At 42.9% G+C, this 22,855-nt stretch overlaps 2 protein-coding genes across 4 annotated transcripts in view; both read right to left on the bottom strand.

Annotated features, from left to right (window-relative positions):
* LOC106598245 (fibroblast growth factor receptor-like 1) overlaps window positions 1–9,124 on the bottom strand; it is a 56,580-nt gene extending 47,456 nt beyond the window's left edge. Inside the window, exons 1-2 of one of the 2 annotated variants that reach the window (XM_014189338.2) lie at window positions 8,743–9,124; window positions 7,905–8,001 (exon numbers count right to left, since the gene is read on the bottom strand). In XM_014189338.2, the coding sequence (XP_014044813.2) occupies window positions 7,905–7,968 (64 nt within the window). In that variant the 5' untranslated portion in view covers window positions 7,969–8,001; window positions 8,743–9,124. Of the gene's footprint in view, window positions 1–7,904; window positions 8,002–8,742 lie in introns of those variants that run through there. The other variant, XM_014189361.2, reaches the window with a different exon arrangement.
* Window positions 9,125–10,103: 979 nt separating this feature from the next.
* LOC106598081 (lateral signaling target protein 2 homolog) overlaps window positions 10,104–22,855 on the bottom strand; it is a 58,400-nt gene continuing 45,648 nt past the window's right edge. For both annotated transcript variants that reach the window (XM_014189170.2, XM_014189201.2), the window contains 4 exons: window positions 12,840–12,950; window positions 12,592–12,696; window positions 12,374–12,477; window positions 10,104–12,271 (listed from right to left, as the gene is read on the bottom strand). In XM_014189170.2, the coding sequence (XP_014044645.2) occupies window positions 12,140–12,271; window positions 12,374–12,477; window positions 12,592–12,696; window positions 12,840–12,950 (452 nt within the window). In that variant the 3' untranslated portion in view covers window positions 10,104–12,139. The remainder of the gene's footprint in view (window positions 12,272–12,373; window positions 12,478–12,591; window positions 12,697–12,839; window positions 12,951–22,855) is intronic.

Here is a 22,855-nt window from a genome sequence, read left to right as displayed (position 1 = left end):
CCTGTCTCTGTCTGTATGCCCCTCCATTACCCATACTGTACCCTGTCTGTGTGCCCCTCCATTACCCATACTGTACCCTGTCTCTGTCTGTATGCCCCTCCATTACCCATACTGTACCCTGTCTGTGTGCCCCTCCATTACCCATACTGTACCCTGTCTGTGTGCCCCTCCATTACCCATACTGTACCCTGTCTCTGTCTGTGTGCCCCTCCGTTACCCATACTGTACCCTGTCTCTGTGCCCCTCCATTACCCATACTGTACCCGGTCTCTGTCTGTGTGCCCCTCCATTACCCATACTGTATCCTGTCTCTGTCTGTGTGCCCCTCCATTACCCATACTGTACCCTGTCTCTGTCTGTGTGCGTCTCCATTACCCATACTGTACCCTGTCTCTGTCTGTGTGCGTCTCCATTACCCATACTGTACCCTGTCTCTGTCTGTGTGCCCCTCCATTACCCATACTGTACCCTGTCTGTGTCTGTGTGCCCCTCCATTACCCATGCTGTACCCTGTCTGTGTGCTCCTCCATTACCCATACTGTACCCTGTCTCTGTCTGTGTGCGTCTCTATTACCCATACTGTACCCTTTCTCTGTGCCCCTCCATTACCCATACTGTACCGTGTCTGTGTGCCCCTCCATTACCCATACTGTACCCTGTCTCTATGCCCCTCCATTACCCATACTGTACCCTGTCTGTATGCCCCTCCATTACCCATACTGTACCCTGTCTGTATGCCCCTCCATTACCCATACTGTACCCTGTCTGTATGCCCCTCCATTACCCATACTGTACCCTGTCTCTGTCTGTATGCCCCTCCGTTACCCATACTGTACCCTGTCTCTGTCTGTGTGCCCCTCTATTACCCATACTGTACCCTGTCTGTGTGCCCCTCCATTACCCATACTGTACCCTGTCTGTATGCCCCTCCATTACCCATACTGTACCCTGTCTGTGTGCCCCTCCATTAGCTGGCCCAGCAGGAACCCTACACCACTGTTACTGTACGCTCTGAGCATCACCAAATCCTCCACATGACACACTAATGCGTTTTACACCAGCTCCTTTGTCAACCAGACCTTTTCACAGAGAGAGCCAATGACAGAATGAGATGTAGCAGCAGTGCCTGGGTAGAAAGAGACGAAACAGAGGGAGATGCTGAAGGGGAGAGAGACAGACAGACGGGGTGGGGGTGTTGGCAAAGCTCCTACTGACAGCCATGGGGCCTCTTGACAATTCAGGAATATTGTCTGAAATCAATCTGTCATTGTGGAGTTGCTGTGCCTGTCATTACCAGGAGGTACCCGGCCTTTCACAGGGACAGTGTTCCCCGCTTTACCGGTTCACCTTACAAGTCCAACCACAAAGGTCACTCCGCTCTATACATCTCTGTTTGCCAGTCTGTTTGTCTCTATCTCTCTCTTTATTCCTTCATTCACCAACCTCACACATGGAGTCACACAGTCCCTTTACCAAAGTGACCTGCAGACATACATTTGCAAAGTGAACATGCTACGCAAAACAGTAGCTATCTTAGATATACTGTACTGACGGACACAGAAAACACACACCAGCACAACAAAGTCAGCTATAGGTACATTTAAGCCTGGAAGGAATCCTCCAAAACATCCTTGAATCTCCATGTGTATGCTAGTCCCCCTTCCCCCACCCCAAGTGCATCCTGGCCCAAAGCTGGAGCCCAAACTCACATCCCTGTGCATGAGGAAATCAAATCAGTTTCACTACATGGTGCAGAAATTCCAGTCTGGGACAGCAGTAGCCCAACTATAAAATATGACAGATCATACTTTCAGCTTCTGAAGCATTTTTACTCTCCTGTCCCCAGCCTCCTTAAGTCTTCAAGTTAAAAGTGGGGAATATTTTTCCATTCGTTGTAAACCATTAATCTATGGGCCAGTGGATCTGGGGCTCCCTTATGTATATAAAGTTCACGAAAAAAAAGTTCCTTACTTTTGGATCCTGAAAGTGATGATCGACATTGAAAATAAAGAATATCAACCCAATTACAGTAGTAGGGTGATCTTTGGCATTGTTTCAAATTCCACTCCCACAGTCTCCACCATCAGAACTCAATTTCTGACATAATACAACAACATTCCACAATTCCCAAAGGCTATCCTAAGCAATGCCTATTCCGTTTGACAGAAATAGTGCATACAGAATAGAACTTACAAATTCTATAAAATAACTCCCAAAGAAAAACAGTGAGAATTCTGAGTGAAAAGGCAGAAAGTAATGTGGGGTCTCATTGATGCCCATCGCAGAGGGGGATGTTGATCAGAGCGGTGGGTTATGGTGGAGGCTGTGGAGGCCTTATTCAGCCCTCGTTATCCCAGCTATCCCTTGGCTATGCTTTCTTCAGACCCAGCCAGGCAGCGCTGTTGCCACCATAACTTTCAATCAACCTTTTAACTGCAGAACAAAAAGCATTGAAGGGGAGGCAGGGGAGAGGTTGGAGGGAAGGAGTCAGTACTGCTGGTGATTTCCAATGACTACCTCAGAGAGGAGAGAAACATTTGCAACAGATATGCCAGTGATTTGAAATTCTGTTAATTAATGATAGGAGAAAATAAAACGTCAACTAAAGACGATTGTGGCAAGTTCAACATACAAGTGTACAAAATGAGCAAGATACTGTTTAAAACATCCCCTTATTCTATCATAGAGCGCCACGTGTACTTTACTTGTCTAAAGAAAGAGAGAAAGGAAATGGGCATGGAAAGGGGGAAAGAGAGGGAGGGAGACCCAAGGCCTCGTCATAAATCTACACGCTAACATCTACAGGAAAACAAGACTGACAGTCTCCTGTTGAGGGGTGAGAGGAGTGGGCTTCAGATTCTCAACGTTTCGTTTGTTAAGTGACTGAGAGAACAGCTGTGAAACACGAAGGGGAGTGGGGGCTCTCGGCTGCTCTCCGCTGCTCAAAAGAAAATAGAAAATATAAGGGAGAGGAGTGAGCTGTGGAGGAGGGGAGGGGGCCAGAGAGGCTGAAAAAGAAGAGGTTGCGCAAGACAAACACTTCCCACTGCGTAGCTGAAATGTTATTGTAAGGTCACTTGTAAGGGTCCAACAGGGCGGCCCCTAACCCCCACCTCCGCGCTCCGTCCCAACGACTACAGCCCATCTTAAATAAAGGTTAAATAAAGGTGAAATATAAAAAATAAAAATCTCTCTGTCCAAGAGTGTAATACAGCAGCCCTGTGCTCCAGAGCTACAGGGAAATATGCAGCTGGAGCTTGGACCTCTTATTGTTTGTTATAGTGACACTATGACATACATAACAGCTTGGAGACAGGTGGGTGCAGGATTTAAAGGTGCAATATGCAGAAATCGCTCTGCCATTTCTTGGATGATAAAATTCTAATAGTTTGTCTAATTTCCGTTTATGTAACAAAAAATAAGAAATATATTTTCCAATACCAAAAACTTTAAAAACGGGAGGCATAGAAATAAAGCACATAGAACAAATCTACCACTTCATAGACTTGCTTTCAATGAGAATGACAGATCTATAACTCACATATCTATGTGAATTTGGTCAGGTTACCCAAAAAGTTACATACGGCAGCTTTAAGATAAATCCCTCAATAGTTTGAATATTTATTGTTCGTCTCAAACAATTAAATCAACAACACATGCAGGTGATTACCATTTGAATGATGACACGTCAATCAGACCAGCTCTCTGGCCCATTGTAAAGGATTCTATGAGATCCTTGTGGGTTAAGTAGGGCACCATGAATCCATGTGTCTGTCTATCACCCCATTTACTCAGAGGGGACAGAGTGTGTGGCTTAAAGACACAGTCACCCGGAGCCAAGCGGCCAAACAAACTCATGATCGCTGTAGGCCTACAGAGACAAATCCTCATGACTGGCAGATTATAAACAATCCTATTCACACTTCATTCTCCCCCTTTCCATACAGCTGAGCATGACAACAGTGAATGGGAGCAGACAACGTGTAAATAGTTGAGATTCCATCAGAATGCTAATTAGAGTGCCCATTAGGCTCAGTCAAAGCTGGCAGTGTTGCTCACACAGATTATGGCCCACTAAAGTAAACAACAATTGACCTCCATTATGGCTACTTATCACAGCTTCCCTCATCACCATGTACAGCCCTCTCCTCCCCTTGGGGTGAAGTCTAACACCTTCCTCTTCCAGGTCCCCTCCTAGACTTCCTCTCCCTTCCATAGATTTGCCAGGAGTTGCAGTGTGACGGTAGTAATGATAGATGCAGCTGTATTTGTTATCATAGTAAACGTAGACGCAGTGGTACCTACTAGTGGTGGAACTTTTGGAGAGGGAATAAGTGTTGCTGTATCTGGTAACTCATACTTCTAGGGTTTCTGAATCGGCTTCTGCTCCTTGGGTATCTCATTATCATGACTTCTCACAGAGCAATTGCCCCATGCTTAATAAAACACTTCTACACAAAACCCTGAGTGTAGCTCCCTCTCATAACTCTTCCTCACGCACCTCTAAATCGCAGCCCCTCAGTAAAACAATTCCCTGGTTTGCAGTACACGTACACACTAATAGACGGCAAATCACCACAGTCTACAGGGATGTAGAGTGTTTAAAATGAATTACTGCTGCCATGTCCAACCAGGGGACGAGTGCATGTAATAATCCACCCATTGTTCTCTGCAAATGGACCCAGACTCAGTAAATAGGGGCTATTGGTGAGCTGAGAGAGGGTGGGTGGGAGTAAAGGTCAGCTCCATGCCTTGTTTTAACGACAGCACATTAACTTAATTCACTTCCTCTGGCTTTACACTGGTAATAAACGGGAGGAAATGCAGAGAGAAGGACTGGGAGAGAGAGAAGGGAGACATGTGTAAGGGGGATGGCGAGAGAGCAGTGGTTGTTGTTTGGTCATAAATTGGCTTGGGGAAGCGTAGCAGCCCGCAGAGTTCAGAGGTGGCATGTCAATCGGTCGGACAGCACTGAGTTGTGTGTGTCTGTGGGTGTTGGTGGGTTTATGATGAATCCACTCTTTTTCAGTGCTGGTACCTCATTGGCGAATCTGATAGTACGATAACACTGATTTTGTTTGTAATTTCTAAATCAAGTGTTTTCAGAGAGGACTACTCAAACACATGGCAAAGATTTTACAGTACTGCCTAGACCTCCCCCTCTCTCTCTTTCATTCTCTCACCTCTGTCCACTCTCCCTCTGTTTCTCCAGCTGGGCTCATGTGCCAGAACACCACAGTGTCATTATCTTCTGACTATTTGGGCCATATTTTAAAAAAAATAAGAGGACTTTGGAGTATTTGTTTACTGGGAAACTAGCCTCATTACAGAAATCTGTCTGGGAGCCAAATGCTCTTGTGATTTTAAAGGCCCATGGCATACAATTTATCTCATAGTACCTTCTTGTTATAAAACCATGTAACTCTCCTATAAAATGTATATTTTCCAAAACAGTTGCAGAGCAGTTTGTATGCTGTAAATTTATCCAGATGGCTCAGGAGGTGTACATGAGTTAACATTTGTCTGAAGTTAAAAACGTTCATGTCAAGCTAATATACTGCCTGTGACATGTCGATACAGTATACTGACTCAAAAATCACAGGCCTCTCCTACAAACAAAGTGCACACTTTGTATGGATGTCACCGCAATTCTGTTTCCAAAAGGAGACCGGTAATCATTTCAGAGTGTGTGTGTGTGTTGGTAAGTACTAGGGACACCTTGTATCCTCTCATTCTCACCAAGGATACAGGACACACAGCAGGTCCATATGTTCCTGCTGCTGCATTCCACAGTTACTATACCACAGTGGTCCCCAGCCCTGTCACCACATTAGAAGCTCTGCCGGGACACATTACGGAGCACCTTCTACAGCTGCTGGGGGGGATACTGGGGGAGGGGGGGGGGGTTGTCCAATGGGGTTCAAGGAATCAGTCCTGAGCAAGTTTCATGAATCAGAGCACAAGGGAGGACTGGTCCTGGCTTGCTTAGTGAGATAAATGATCAGACTGACAGCAGCAAGCTCATTATCAATCTGTCCTTTAAGTTGGACTTAACCCAAGTTTAAAATGTAAAAGTACAGAAGGTGATCATATAACCACCAAATGACTAAACACTTCCAATATGTTATTTTGAATTTATACGTAACTCAAAGGATTATCTCCTGCATAATTTAATTTGCATTTGTCAATGATGTTATCATAGCCTGTTAACTTTTACAGGGCACAGTTTTACAGCCACGACAGTCTCTACTCCTCTACAAAACCAAGTGTCTGTAATCAAAACCATTTATTTTACAGGATATCAAACGTTGACGTTGTTACTCTGGGATCACATTGTGTCATACCTGGGAGCTTGCTGCCACATCATTCCCTCTGAGGGATTATACAGTAGACTATGGCCTCTTTTCTATCAACTTCTGGAGACTTAATTTCACCCTGTAGTCCTGTATACGTGACAATTAAAACCATCCTATAAAAGCCAAATAAATTATTTAACTTAACTAAATTACATATTAAAACTTGGCCACTTAAACCTGAGCATATGATGTCAGAGAGGAGCATTACTAAATATTTTTGGGGGGACTGTTCGCCAACAGTAAATATTTGTATCTGTTCTGGACCTATCTAAAATCACTTTCAGAAAGAAAGTATGAAAAACAGACTACATATTCCTATTTTTTTCTGTGATAAAATCAGTGCAGGCCACCGTGCATACAGATTAGGATGTCTCGTTTTTCTCTCTGCAGTCTGTTTCCCTGTTGGTTTTCTCCTTCCTTTGACATCTGTAAACAGATATAATTGCCTGTCTAATCTTATTTAGCCTCCATGTCTTGTTTACTTTTGCTTTAGCCGTGTCGTGAAGGCTTGTCTGTCCTGCTGTGAATAAGGCATTGTCTGCAGGCCCACAGATGTAATCTGCCCACATCCAAACCACCTAGCGGCCCCCACTGGCCCCCACCTGCCCCATATTGCAATGCCTTGTTAGACACATGCATGTAGTGCTTTTGAGACGCCACTTCCATTTGCTGCCATTCTGAGTTTAACAATGAGGAGAGAGGTGTAGAATAGGATGTCTGGTTTCCCACTGCGAGAGGCTGTAGAATACACAAAGTTTGTGTGAAAGTTTCAAAGCTGTCAAATTGAAAAGGTGACTTTCAAGCTCTACTGAGCTGTTCTGGATATTTTCAGCCGTTGATGACAGGTGATATTGTGGAAACCATACGCATAATTATACTATGCGTCTGCATTTGTCTAACATCCTCAATCAATGCAGGCAGTTTTCTGACCCTGAATCAAAGCAATAACACACTACACTGGTCATGGTCGTACACACACACATAGAGACGTGATGCTGAGAAAGTACGGTCCCTGGACCAACCCCGGGAGAGCTGGACTCTTACACTGACTTGTGTTCTTTCACCCTGGGAAGCTGATGGATGTGTTTGTTTGGCTTAGCTGTGGCGAATGTACACACAGTCACACACACATGGCCATGACTGAAAAGATCACACACGGGGGGGGGGGGGGTAAGGGTTGGCTTTCTCTCTATTTCCCCACTGTTGATTTTGGGTTCTGTTTATAGAGTTTTTTTCTACTTTTTCCCCTCTCTTACTTCTCAGTGTGAAGAAGTTAGAGCCAACTGAGATTTTCTTCATGTAAACAAAAAGCACCAGCAGTCAACCAATTTATCTGCTAATATTCAACTAAAACGATTGGACACTACTGTGTAGGCAAGAAAGCAAGAATGAAACCCACTGGGCAGCGGCGTCAATTCAACATCTATTCCACGTTGGGTCCACGGAATTTCATTGAAATGTGGAAACAATGTTGATTTAACCAGTGTGTGCCCAGTGTGAAGTTAAGTTACGTTAAGGAAAAAACATTTCTAATGATGTATTACTCACCCCTTGCACAGTCAGACAACAGAACGGACTCAAAGATGAGCAGCATGATCTTGAGGACTCCCATCCTGACTGAAGACAACTTAATGTTCCCCCAACTCTAAAAGACATATGGTAAAAAAAACAAAAAAAAACTCAGGCCTTCCAGATTCTGTAACTGCAGAACTCACATCCACCCCCAGGGAAAAGCAGTTTGCCTCATTAGATGATATGGAAAATCTACAGTAAATGCTCTGCTTTGAATTTCCATATGTCCTTCAAGTCAGACACACAGTTGTGTCAAGGCTGTTGTCTTTTGCCATAGTGGAACTGAAATGCATGGGGATGAATCTTATACATTAAACGCATAGAGGAGACACACACATTTCTAAACATTTTTTAAGTCATAGGATTGATCGATAAAATAACATATCTAGCCTGTGTTAGTATATTTATCTATTATTTTCAATAAATATCTGTGGTCAATATGGTGCACACTCATTTAAGTAGTGCTGCTCTCACAGATTGCCCCCTCTGATAAATGAATATACAAGTAAAATTAATATTTTTTTATCTGATACACAGCTGTATTATATTGTATAATTGTCACCATTTGCATTCATGAATTACTGCATAACATGTTACCATAGTCCATACATAGCCTATCTAAAAATTCACATCATGGTAAATTAAATAGTAATTATTCATATAACTGTAAGCAATCAATTGTTAATAATACGTAGCCATTCATGTCTTAAATTGAAATATATATATTTTTATGAACTATTGCGAACAATATAATCGTATGAACAAGGTCATATGCAGTGCATATTATGCACAATGTTAACTCTGAATTACATACCTGACGTTTACAGTAAAGTAAGTTAACCTCGTATCAGCCTCTTCATTAAAAACGGGCAACTCATTCTCATAGATGTCCGCACGGTCTCCATTATTTATTAGAGGCCGATTTCATCGACCGCTCTCGAACACAACTATAATGATCGCTGACAGCCTGTAGATCGGTCTATGGAATGGAAAAGCTGAAATCAGTCGAAGCATACAATCAAATGCGTCCATTCATCACAGATGGGTATCCATTAAAATGTTGCATTAACTTCGACAAATTGGAAACAAATAGATCGTTTTTAAAGTCTGTTTCCAACTGGTGTTTACAGTGGACTCCACTTCACATCCACTACAATAATTACGGAGTGCAGAGATAGTTGCCATCCCAGTTCTCAACTTTTGACCAATCACATACAAGGGCTGGATAAATCTATCAAAATGAACTCTTTCTTTCTCACTATCATAATCCAATCGCCTAGATCACACGAGTAATATATAAAAATTGTATATGCCTCAATTTAAATTGCCGAGGGTCACCCCTGTAAAAGATCTAAGATAAGTTTAATACCCAAATCCTGACCTTGACCATCACGAGAAAACAATACCGATCTTTAGATCGCTATTTAAAAAGGAAACTTTAATCCTACCCTCAGAACAAACAGACAGGAGACCCACCATACCAGTCATAGTGAGTCTAACAAGATCCACATATGTTTTCAGCAATGCTTATCACATCCCCTGAGGAATAATTGGAAACATTTAATTGTTAGGGGTGAGTTACATTAATGTACTATGGATAACAGAGCTACATGTATCAGTCAGATAGCAGCCAATGCTGCATCTAATGAATAGGTGCTGCCACCCAGTGGGACTGGGCTGTATCTCACCTGAGAACGTGACAAGAGGCCAAGAGCAGGGAAGCGTTTGCCTGACTACCCAGCCACATCGCTCCGGCCAAATGGCGTTTATAGGGTGTGCACTAGTTTCCAGTCATATATCACAGAAATTCGTCAAACAAAAAGTAACTTTTTTGGTTTTAATTTAAGGTTAGGCATAAGGTTAAAGTTAAATTTGAGATTAGGTTTAAGAATAGAAATGGTAGAAATAGGCAGAGTTTATGACTTTGGTAACTAGTGACGACCCGTTTGTAGTGATCGATAGAACAGCTGAAATACATTCAGGGTCTTCAGGCAAAAGAAGCATGCTCAAATGACATTAAATCCCTTTGGATCAAGTTGTGTGTGATTGATGCTGTGCACACAAGAGTCAAGACCATATCAATGACGAGTTGACATAAATGTCACAACTGCCTGAGAGAATGAGATGAACATGAATGGATAGTGGTATAAACACAGAAATTAGGATAAACACTTATTCAAAGGAAAAAGTAATTTAATTTACATGACATTTAAAACTAAAATAACATTATTTCAGTTTTCCCAAATGTTTCACATGGCTCTTATTACTGAAATATGCTAGCCTTTACAAAATAACAAGCTCTGAAGTAATAGGATACGCAGTCATTGAATTACTGCACCATACTGAAAAAGTAGTAATAGATTTATAGAGATTTACAATTTCATGTTGTTTATAAAACAATTACATAATCTTAAGGTCTTTAAATTTTCCTCAATACAAATAAACCGTGTAGAAGTATAAAGCGATCTAGACAAGATAAAGCCTGAGAATTAGCTTATAAATCAGGGCAGATTTGATATAACTGGTGCGGACTTGAAGCGTAGAAGGCCATGGTTGTTTGAGCCAGTTATGTCAGATTGAACATTCCTCTATCAACATCAACTCAAACGCATTCTCCATTGTAACCTAGATGGTGAAGCTTCCCCTCCATATCAGAAATGACTAGAGGGAGCAGGAGGAAATCATGATGTAAGAGTAGAGGAAGTGGTTACCTACTGGGAATAGTAGTATTTTGTGCAGAGAGGTCTGGGGATAATGTATAACCAGGTAAGGATGAACAAAACAGTCTGGTTTAAATTGAACTTACTATCTGTAACATATTCTAACTGATTTCCCTACAGATCACATATGTTTCTGCAACAGCAGCAGGCATGTAACCTAGATCATGACAATGTATATCAATGCTTAGTGTAGTAGGAGAGGTTAGTCTCGGTTTTAGTGAATCCTGTCTAGAAAAGTGTGCTGTCAGTGTGACCACTGGGAGAGTTGAAATATACTTAAGATAAATGTGTTTGGCAACAACATACACAGAGGGGAAAACTATATTGCACAATCAGGAGGAAACAAAGCTGCCTTGACCAACTGATGGGAGACAGGCATCATACACTCCATGATTCTAACAATCCCATAATATAGGTGCTGAAAAAGTCTCTCCACCAGAGGGCGTTAAATGCCTGAGAGAGTGACTGATGTGACCATGTCAACCTCAGAGGTTGAGGGGTTGCATGTTAAAGATGGGATGGGTAGGGAATGAGATAAAGCACTTAAAAAAAAACACATTGTATGTTGTGACTGTAAAAGCAATAGGCACAGCCCACATTGTTATAAAAGGCCAGCTAATCTTTTGTGTCCTTTGAGACACAGTCGATAAAATAAAAATCCCATATGAAATTATATCACAAATTAAATTGCCGTTAAAAACATTGCCAAATAAGCCACATCTCCGTGGTAGGAATCAATTCATAAAATCTCTTTTTCTGTAGCTTCGCTATTAGGTAGCCTGATGAGGATTGCTTTCCCCTCCTCATCCTCACAGCATCAGGAATTACATGACAAACTAAAATTAAAACCTTTGCGGCCAAACAAGCGAGATCAGTTGTGCGGAGATCATCATCACTATCAACATAATTATCCTTATTTACATGTTTATTATGACTTCCGTTCTTTAAAGTAATCGGAGCCCTGTCAGAGCTCTGGCACAAGTGTGGGAAGCCCGCTAAAGCATAGTACATGTCAGAAGGCCTTTGTTATACACAAGCAATAAAACACAAAAGGCTTTCTCTCCCTCTTCAGCTGCAAACATTCCCAGAAGCTGTTCTTAAAGCACTGGACCGGTCCAGAGTAGCCTGTTCAAAACCTTATTTCCAGTTTTTTCTTTATCTGCCTCTACAGGCAGGCAGGCATCAGTGAGTCAGGAGGACAGCATAGCATTAGGCCCTTTGGTTCCCTTTCAGGCAGCAGCAGCATCGCAAAAACAAAAGAAAGGGTCTAATCATAGTTTATGCGCCTCCACATCCGACCTCGTTCCATCTCTCTGCCCTCTCATCCATGTCCTTATTCCAAAGCCTTGCCTTGCTGTGCAGTGTGATGAAGATGATCGATAAGGTTTCTCTGTGTAGTTGGGGATGTACTTTGAATATAGCCTCATATCCCCTGGATATGCTCCTGTAGATGCAGCGAGGTGGGGGGGGGATCAGTTGGTAGAGCAGGGGTCAGATGCCAGTCTTGTCGCTGTAGAACGGTGTGACGTGGAACATGTAGCAGTGTGTACACACCCTGACGGCCTTCACCTGGCCGTACCGCGGTAACGGGGCTGAGTGGGAGGAGCAGCGAGAGCAGAAGATCTAAAATGACACAGAACAAACAAGGTACATTTGATTGTTCTTCATTTATTTGATGTAATATAGACAATTCTAAAGGAGATCTGTTCAGGTGTTTTGGGTTACCTTGCCACAGCTCCTACAGTGGTGCTTCCTGCGAATGACGGTGAAGGGGGCCTTACAGGTGATGCAGGAGTCACATTCCTCATCGGGAACCCAGTCTGGGGGATCTACATGGGAAAAGCAGGGGCACATTAATAGTGGTGCTTGTTTATTTGTGTGTCACACTGTGTGCATGCATGTCGTGTGTGTATGTGTTTTAAGGAGAAAAGGGAGGTGCTGACCTTCAAACTGTCCCTCCAGGGCCTTGGCTGCCAGCTCCGAGGAGGAGATGGTCTCCTGACAGAGAGAACAGTCCTCCAGCACAGCACTGCGCAGCCCTGGACATGCTGCACCACCACACAGAGCACAGCCGTGTCATTACCATCACAGACAAACACACTGGAAGAACTACACTAACACACCTGACATTACTGCATGTTAACCCTGATGTAAAGATTAAAAAACCTAAACAGAAGCATCTGTTCCTCACCCTTCTCCTTGTCATTGTCCCCCTGCTCAGAGGTAGCCATGACTTCAAACAGTGTCTTCAGAATGCTTCGAAGGTCTGCGGCATAGTTTGTCTGCAGCTGGTCAGCAACACCTGGAGGTCAAGGGGTCAAGAGGAACCAATGACATTATTATTAATTGTTTTTATTAGGATCACCATTAGCCGACGCCAATGGCGAAAGCTAGTCTTACTGGGGTGCAACACATAACGAAAAATACATTAATGACAAAAGACTTTACAATTCACATACATTTAAAAACATTAACATGTAGTGTGTGTGTGTTTGTGCATCCATCAGTTACAAATACATGTCAGTACATACACACAAATAGGTCACATGGGGGAGAGGCGTTGCTTTATTTGTTTTTTTAAACCAGGTTTGCTGTTCACTTGCGCTATATGAGATGAAATCATGGCTCTGTATAATACTGTACGTTTCCTTGAATTTGACCTGGGGACTGTGAAAAGACCCTTGGTGGCATGTCTGGTGGGGTAAGTGTGTGTATCAGTGCTGTGTGTAAGTTAATATACAAACAATTTGGAATTTCCAACACATTGTTTCTTATAAAAACAAGAAGCGATGCAGTCAATCGTTTCTCAACTCTTAGCCAAGAGAAACTGGATATTAGCCCTCTGATTAGAATGAAGAGCAAAACGTGCCACTCTGTTCTGAGCCAGCTGCAGCTTAACTAGGTCTTTCTAGTATGACTGGACAATAATCAAGATAAGATAAAACTAGAGCCTGCAGGACTTGCTTTGTGGAGTGCGGTGTCAAAAAAGCAGATAATCTCTTTATTACGGACAGACCTCTCCCCATCTTTACAACCACTGAATCAATATGTTTTGACCATGACAGTTTACAATCTAAGGTAACGCCAAGTAATTTAATGTCCTAAACTTGCGCAACAGTCACACCATTCATTACCAGATTCAGCTGAGGTCTAGAATTTAGGGAATAATTTGTACCATATACAATAATCTTAATTTTAGAGATGTTCAGGACCAGTTTCTTACTGGCCAGCCATTCTAACTGACTGCAACTCTTTGTTTAGGCTTGCAGTGATTTCACAAGCTGTGGTTACTGATTTGTATAGGGTTGAACCATCATCATACATGGACATATAGGCTTTGTTAAATGCCAGTGGCAGGTCATTGGTAAAAATAGAAAAGAGTAGAAGGGAGCTGCCTTGCGATACACCACACAATGAACAATGGTGTTGGAGGAGATGGCTGCCGTTTTACAGGCTTCTAACTAATTGTGCTATTGTGTGTGTTTTTTTGCGTTATTTATAACTTATTTTGTACATAATGTTTCTGCCACTGTCTCTTATGACCAAAAATACCTTCTGGATATCAGTACAGCGATTACTCACCTCGTACTGGACAAAGATCTTTTCTTTAACGAGTCGGACGCAAAGGATTTACTTCAGACACCCAACAAGGCCTAAATCCCCATGATTCACACGAGAAAGAGAAGGAGATATCGGGGACGTAGGTTGGGGTGTCTTGTAAGGATCCGACGGCGAGTGGGTAATCCAACTCTACCATCTGTCCTATTAGCCAACGTGCAATCATTGGAGAATAAACTGGATGAACTCAGATCAAGACTATCCTACCAACGGGACATTAAAAACGGTAATATCTCATGTTTCACCGAGTCGTGGCTGAACGACGACATGGATAACAGCTGGCTGGGTTTTCCGTTCATCGGCAAGATAGAACAACTGCCTCCGGTAAGACAAGGGGTGGCGTTCTGTGTCTAATTGTCAATAACAGCTGGTGCACAAAATCTAATATTAAGGAATGCTCAAGGTTTTGCTTGCCTGAAGTAGAGAATCTCATGATAAGCTGTAGACCACACTATTTATCAAGAGAGTTATCTATATTTTTCGTAGCTGTCTATTTACCACCACAAACCGATGCTGGCACTAAGACCGCACTCACCGAGCGCTATAGGGCCATAAGCAAACAAGAAAACGCTCATCCAGAGGCGGCGCTCCAAGTGGCCGGGGACTTTAATGAAAGGAAACTTAAATCCGTTTGACCTAATTTCTACCAGCATGTTACATGTGCAACCCCCCAAAAAAGACAAAAAAAATACCTCTAGACCACCTTTACTCCATACACAGAGGGACGTACCAAGCTCTCCCTCCCCCTCCATTTTGGCAAATCTGACCATAACTATATCCTCCTAATTCCTGCTTACAAACAAAAACTATAGCAGGAAGTACCAGTGACTCATTCAATACGGAAGTGGTCAGATGACGCAGATGCTAAGCTACAGGACTGTTCTGCTAGCACAAACTGGAATATGTTCTGGGATTCTTCCGATGGCATTGAGGACTACACCACATCAGTCACTGGGTTCATCAATAAGTGCATTGATGTCCCCACAGTGACCGTACATACATACCCCAACCAGAAGCCATGGATTACAGGCAACATCTGCACTGAGCTAAAGGGTAGAGCTGCCGCTTTCAAGGAGCGGGACTCTAACCCGGAAGCTAATAAGAAATCCCGCTATGCCCTCCAACGAACCACAGGCAAAGCGTCAATACAGGACTAAGATTGAATCCTACTACACCGGCTCCAACACTCGTCGGATGTGGCAGGGCTTGCAAACTATTACGGACTACAAAGGGAAGCACAACCGCGAGCTCCCCAGTGACACGAGCCTACCAGACGAGCTAAATTACTTATATGCTCGCGTCGAGGCAAGCAACACTGAAGCATGGATGAGAGCACCAGCTGTTCCGGATGACAGTGTGATAACGCTTTCTGTAGCCGATGTGAGTAAGACCTTAAAACAGGTCAACATTCACAAGGCCAGATGGATTACCAGGACGTGTCTCTGAGCATGCGTTGACCAACTGGCAAGTGTCTTCACTGACATTTTCAGCCTGTCCCTGACCGAGTCTGTAATACCAACATGTTTCAAGCAGACCACCATGTTCCTTTGTCAAAGAAAACCTGCCTAAATGACTACCGACCCGTAGCACTCACGTCTGTAGCCATGCAGCGCTTTGAAAGGCTGGTCATGGCTCACAACACCATTATCCCAGAAACCCTAGACCAACTACAATTTGCATACCGCCCCAACAGATCCACAATGAATCAATCTCTATTGCACTCCACACTGCCCTTTCCCACCTGGACAAAAGGAACACCTACGTGAGAAAGCTATTCATTGACTATAGCTCAGTGTTCAACACCATAGTGCCCTCAAAGCTCATCACTAAGCTAAGGACCCTGGGACTAAACACCTCTCTCTGCAACTGGATCCTGGACTTCCTGACAGGTCACCCCCCAGGTGGTAAGGGTAGGTAACAACACATCTGCCACGCTGATCCTCAACATGGGGGCCGCTCAGGGGTATGTGCCCTCCTGTACTCCCTGTTCACCCATGACTGCATGGCCAAGCACGACTCCAACACCACCATTAATTTTGCCGATGACAAAAATAGTGGTAGGCTTGATCACCGACAACGATGAGACAGCCTATAGGGAGATCAGAGACCTGGCCGTGTGGTGCCAGGATAAAAACCTCTCCTCTCCTCAACCTAACCTCTCCCTCAATGTGATAAAGACAAAGAAGATGACTGGACTACAGGAAAAGGAGGACAGAGCACGCCCCCATTCTCATTGATGGGGCTGTAGTGGAGCAGGTTGAGTGCAGGTTCCTTGGTGTCCACATCACCAACGAACTATCATGGTCCAAAAACACACCACGACAGTCGTGAAGAGGGCACGACAAAACCTATTCCCCCTCAGGAGACTGAAAAGATTTGGAATGGGTCCTCAGATCCTCAAAAGGTTCTACAGCTGCACTATCGAGAGCATCCTGACTGGTTGCATCACTGCCTGGTATGGCAACTGCTCGGCCTCCGACCACAAGGCACTACAAAGGGTAGTGTGAACGGACCAGTACATCACTGGAGCCAAGCTTCCTGCCATCCAGGACCTCTATACCAGGCGATGTCAGAGGAAGGCCCAAAAAATTCCCAATGACTCTAGCCACCCTAGTCATAGACTGTTCTCTCTGCTACTGCACAGAAAGCGGTACCGGAGCACCAAGTCTAGGTCCAAAAGGCTTCTTAACAGCTTCTACCCCCAAGCCATAAGACTCCTGAACAGCTAATCAAATGGCTACCCAGACTATTTGCATTGAGTCCCCCCACCCCAAGTTTTACACTGCTGCCACTCTGTTTTTTATCTATGCATTGTCACTTTACCTACATATTACCTTAATTACCTCTAACCTGTACACCCTGTATATAGCCTCATTACTATTATTTTATTGTTGCTCTTTATTATTTGTTGTTGTTCTATTTCTTTTTTTCAGTTTTAGTAAATACTTTAACACTTATTTTTCTTAAAACTGCATTGTTGGTTAAGGGCTTGTAAGTAAGCATTTCACTGTAAGGTCTGTTGTATTCAGCACATGTGACAAATACAATTTGATTCGATTTTTGACTTCACATGTTTAACATTAGAGAAGCTTCCATTAAAGAAAACCCTCTTCTATTAGATAGATAGCTCTGAATCCACGATATGGCAGGGGTTAAAAAGCCATAACACATACGTTTTGTCAACAGGTTATGGTCAATAATAAAGGCTGCACTGATATATACTAGTACAGCTCCCACAATTTTCCCAACAGTTTGCTAAGAGCCGGCAGCAAGCTGATTGGTTCTAACAGCCAACCTTTCTTGGGTAGCGAAATGACTTTTGCTTCCCTCCAGGCCTGAGGACAAACACTTTCCTCTAGGCTCAGATTAAAGTTAAGACATAATATACTGTAGGAGTGGCTATAGAGTCAGCTACCATCCTCAGTAGCTTTCCATCTAAGTTGTCAATGTCAGGAGGTTTGTCATTATTGAGCTATACTTTTTCCACCTCTCCCACACTAACTTCACAAAATTCAAACTTACAATGCTTTTTTTTCATTATTATAATTTTTTTTATACATGAATAGGATGCCACACTGTTTGTTGTTGGCATTTCCTGCCTAAGTTTGCCCACTTTGCCAATAAAATAATCATAAAATTGTTTTTTTGCCAACATCAAATGGTTTTGTGATGAATAAGCTCTGATTTGATGACAGATGGAGTTGAATTTGTCTTACTGCCCATAATTTCATTAAAAGCACTTTCCCCCCATCATTCTTTATATCATTGACCTTGCCTTCATAATACAGTTACTTCTTCTTTTCGTTGAATTTAGTCACATAAGTCAGCCAGTCAGATGTGCAGCCAGACTTATTAGCCACTCCTTTTTCCCCCATCTCTTCCAACCATACAGTTTTTCAATTCCTCATCAATCCATGGAGCCTTAACAGTTCTAACAGTCACTTTAACATGTACATGTTAATCAATAATTAGAAGAAGCAATTTCATAAATTAATCACGTGCAGTCTGGATGCTCCTTATCAATCACAGACCAACAAAAATATATAAACTCAGCAAAAAAAATAAAACATCCCCTCAACTGCGTTTATTTTCAGCAAACGTAACGTGTAAATATTTGTATGAACATAAAAAGATTCAACAACTGAGACATAAACTGAACAAGTTCCACAGACATGTGACTAACAGAAATTAAATAATGTGTCCCTGAACAAAGAGGGGGGTCAAAATCAAAAGAAACAGTATTTGGTGTGGCCACCAGCTGCATTAAGTACTGCAGTGCATCTCCTCTTCATGGACTGCACCAGATTTGCCAGTTTTTGATGTGAGATGTTGCCCCACTATTCCACCAAGGCACCTGCAAGTTCCCGGACATTTCTGGGGGGAATGGCCCTAGCCCTCACCCTCCGATCCAACAGGTCCCAGACGTGCTCAATGGGATTGAGATCTGGGCTCTTCGCTGGCCATGGCAGAACACTGACATTCCTGTCTTGCAGGCCATGACCATGATGGACCTCCCACCTCTAAATCGATTTCGCTCCAGAGTACAGGCCTCTAACGCTTATTCCTTCGACGATAAACGCAAATCCGACCATCACCCCTGGTGAGACAAAACCGCGACTCGTCAGTGAAGAGCACTTTGTGCCAGTCCTGTCTGGTCCAGCGACGGTGGGTTTGTGCCCATAGGCGACGTTGTTGCTGGTGATATCTGGTGAGGACCTGCCTTACAACAGGCCTACAAGCCCTCAGTCCAGCCTCTCTCAGCCGATTGCGGACAGTCTGAGCACTGATGGAGGGATTGTGCGTTCCTGGTGTAACTCGGGCAGTTGTTGTTGCCATCCTGTAGCTGTCCCGCAGGTGTGATGTTCAGATGTACCGATCCTGTGCAGGTGTTGTTACACGTGGTCTGCCACTGCGAGGACGATCAGCTGTCTGTCCCGTCTCTCTGTAGCGCTGTCTTAGGCATCTCACAGTACAGACATTGCAATTTATTGCCCTGGACACATCTGCAGTCCTCATGCCTCCTTGTAGCATGCCTAAGGCACGTTCACGCAGATGAGCAGGGACCCTGGGCATCTTTCTTTTGGTGTTTTTCAGAGTCAGTAGAAAGGCCTCTTTAGTGGCCTAAGTTTTCAGAACTGTGACCTCAATTGCCTACCGTCTGTAAGCTGTTAGTGTCTTAACCTGTTAGGGCTAGGGGGCAGTATTGACACAGCCGGATAAAAAACGTACCCGATTTAATCTGGTTACTACTCCTGCCCAGTAACTAGAATATGCATATAATTATTGGCTTTGGATAGAAAACACCCTAAAGTTTCTAAAACTGTTTGAATGGTGTCTGAGTATAACAGAACTCATATGGCAGGCCAAAACCTGAGAAGATTCTGTACAGGAAGTGGCCTGTCTGACAAGATGTGTTTCATCTAGGCTGTTTTTATTGAAGATTTAGGATCTTTGCTCTAACGTGACACTTCCTACGGCTCCCATAGGCTCTCAGAGCCCGGGAAAAAGCTGAACGATATCGAGGCAGGCTCTGGCTGAAACACTTTATCGCGTTTGGCAAGTGGCCGCTCAGAGTACTGTGGGCTTAGGTGGTGCCCGAGTCGACCGAATGCTTTATTTTTTTTCGTCTGTTTACCTAAATGCAGATTCCCGGTCGGAATATTATCGCTTTTTTACGAGAAAAATGGCATAAAAATTGATTTTAAACAGTGGTTGACATGCTTCGAAGTACGGTAATGGAATATTTAGAATTTTTTTGTCACGAATTGCGCCATGCTCGTAACCCTTATTTACCCTTTCGGATAGTGTCTTGAACGCACGAACAAAATGCCGCTGTTTGGATATAACGATGGATTATTTTGGACCAAACCAACATTTGTTATTGAAGTAGAAGTCCTGGGAGTGCATTCTGACGAAGACAGCAAAGGTAATAACATTTTTCTTATAGTAAATCTGACTTTGATGAGTGCTAAACTTGCTGGGTGTCTAAATAGCTAGCCCTGTGATGCCGGGCTATCTACTGAGAATATTGCAAAATGTGCTTTCACCGAAAAGCTATTTTAAAATCGGACATATCGAGTGCATAGAGGAGTTCTGTATCTATAATTCTTAAAATAATTGTTATGCTTTTTGTGAACGTTTATCGTGAGTAATTTAGTAAATTCACCGGCAGTGTTCGGTGGAAATGCTAGTCACATGCTAATGTAAAAAGCTGTTTTTTGATATAAATATGAACTTGATTGAACAAAACATGCATGTATTGTATAACATAATGTCCTAGGGTTGTCATCTGATGAAGATCATCAAAGGTTAGTGCTACATTTAGCTGTGGTTTGGGTTTATGTGACATTATATGCTAGCTTGAAAAATGGGTGTCTGATTATTTCTGGCTGGGTACTCTGATGACATAATCTAATGTTTCGCTTTCGTTGTAAAGCCTTTTTGAAATCGGACAGTGTGGTTAGATTAACGAGAGTCTTATCTTTAAAATGGTGTAAAATAGTCATATGTTTGAAAAATTGAAGGTTTTGCATTTCTAAGGTTTTTGAATAACGCGCCACGGGATTGCACTGGCTGTTACGTAGGTGGGACGATTTGGTGCCACCTAGCCCAGAGGGGTTAACGACCGTTCCACAGGTGCATGTTCATTAATTGTTTATGGTTCATTGAACAAGCATGGGAAACAGTGTTTAAACCCTTTACAATGAAGATCTGTAAAGTTATTTGGATTTTTATGAATTATCTTTGAATGACAGGGTCCTGAAAAAGGGACGTTTAATTTTTTGCTGAGTTTATAATCCACATAGCTAAATATTTTATATGATCTCTTACACAGTATTTTAGGCCCATCTTTAAGAACCTGGGCTTTCCTGGATACAACCACTATATTATGATCACTGCATCCACTGGGTACAGATACAGCTTTAGAACAAAGTTCTACAGTATTAATACAAATATGATCAATACATGTGGATGATATAACTCAAGTAGGGTTTGTAAACACCCTGATAGGTTGATTAATAACCTGAACCAGATTAGTAATCTTGAGCGGCCAGCTTGATGAGCGGCCATCTTGATGAAAACCAGTCAATATTCAGGTCCCCAAGAAAGTAGATATCGCAATTTACATCATATACACTATTAAGCATTGATCACACAGACATTATCTAGATACTGACTGTTAGCACTTGGTGGCCTATAGCAACATTGTAAAATAACAGGCTTTAGATGAGACTGGTGAACCTGCAACCACAACGCTCTAATAACACTTGACATGAGATCTTGTCTAAGCATTACAGGGATATGACTCTGAATATATACAGCAACACCTCCCCCATAGGCATTCCTGTCTCTTCTGTAGATGTTATATCCTTGAATTGCTACTGCTGTATCATGAAATGAATTATCCAAGTGAGTCTCAGAGGTGGCTAATATATGAATGTTATCTGATGTTATCAAGTTATTGATTTCATGAACCTTATTTCTAAAGCTACACATACGCTGAGTGTACAAAACATTAGGAACACCTTCCTAATATTGATTTTCACCCCCTTTTGCCCTCAGAACAGCTTCAAATCGTCAGGGCATGGACTCTACAAGGTGTCGAAAGCACTCCACAGGGATGCTGGCCCATGTTGATTCCAATGCTTCGAACAGTTGTGTCAAGTTGGCTGGATGTCCTTTGGGTGGTGGACCATTTTTAGCCCTTTCCTGAGTAGTTCATCAGAAATGGAAATAAAAAATGAAGAAGAACAAACAAAGCAAAAGATTAAACAGCATTCCATCAATCACTTTGTGTGTGTAATTGTGTGTGTGCTGGGGGGGTTGAAGCTACGAAACGACATGCTTGGCTCTCATCCCTTCCAAGCTTTTGGGAGGGAGGGTGGACAATGAGACTGTCACAGTGGATGTAAGCAATGTACCCACGCGCTTTGGCAGCTTTCATGGCTGGGATAAGTTCTTTCCTCTTCTGGCGCACAGCTTCAGGATAGTCCTCAAACTCCGTCCAGGTCTCGTGTGGACAACTGATATCCTCTCTCAATGCCTTACAGATTGCGTTCATCTTGCCGTTCTCCTCTTTAAACTCATCGATCTGACACTGGGAGAACTGCTAACTGTTCTTCAGGTCCTGGAACTCTCTGGTCAAATAGTCCCTTGTTTTATTAGTTGACTCCACCAGTATTTGGACAAAACTTCAAGCCATTTTCTTGTTGTTTTAAGAACTACTTGTAGAACAATTTTTGTCCTCAACGGTCTTTGTCATGGTAGTAACGTGGACTACTCTGTTACTCCTCTCAGTTCCAGACAGGGCAGGTCGCAAGGCCGATGAAAACAGCAGGGATTCAAAACAGTCACACTACCGGGACAATCCGTAATCCTAGCTGAATGGGCTGTGTACAAGCTGCTAAGAAAACCTGGCTAGCTTGATAGCTAGCTAACTAACGTTTCTTAGATGCTAGGCTAGTGTCTACGCCAACAAGGGAACAATGAGCTACTTCTCTGGAGCAAAATAGACCTGCTATTCTTCCATGTAATACATTAAACGCCTTACACCTTAATGTGATGGTGAATAAATAAGTACATTAATTC

Source organism: Salmo salar, chromosome ssa01, assembly GCF_905237065.1.
Source record: "Salmo salar chromosome ssa01, Ssal_v3.1, whole genome shotgun sequence".
NCBI classification, from domain to species: domain Eukaryota; kingdom Metazoa; phylum Chordata; class Actinopteri; order Salmoniformes; family Salmonidae; genus Salmo; species Salmo salar.
This window is presented reverse-complemented; position numbering and strand designations above follow the sequence as displayed.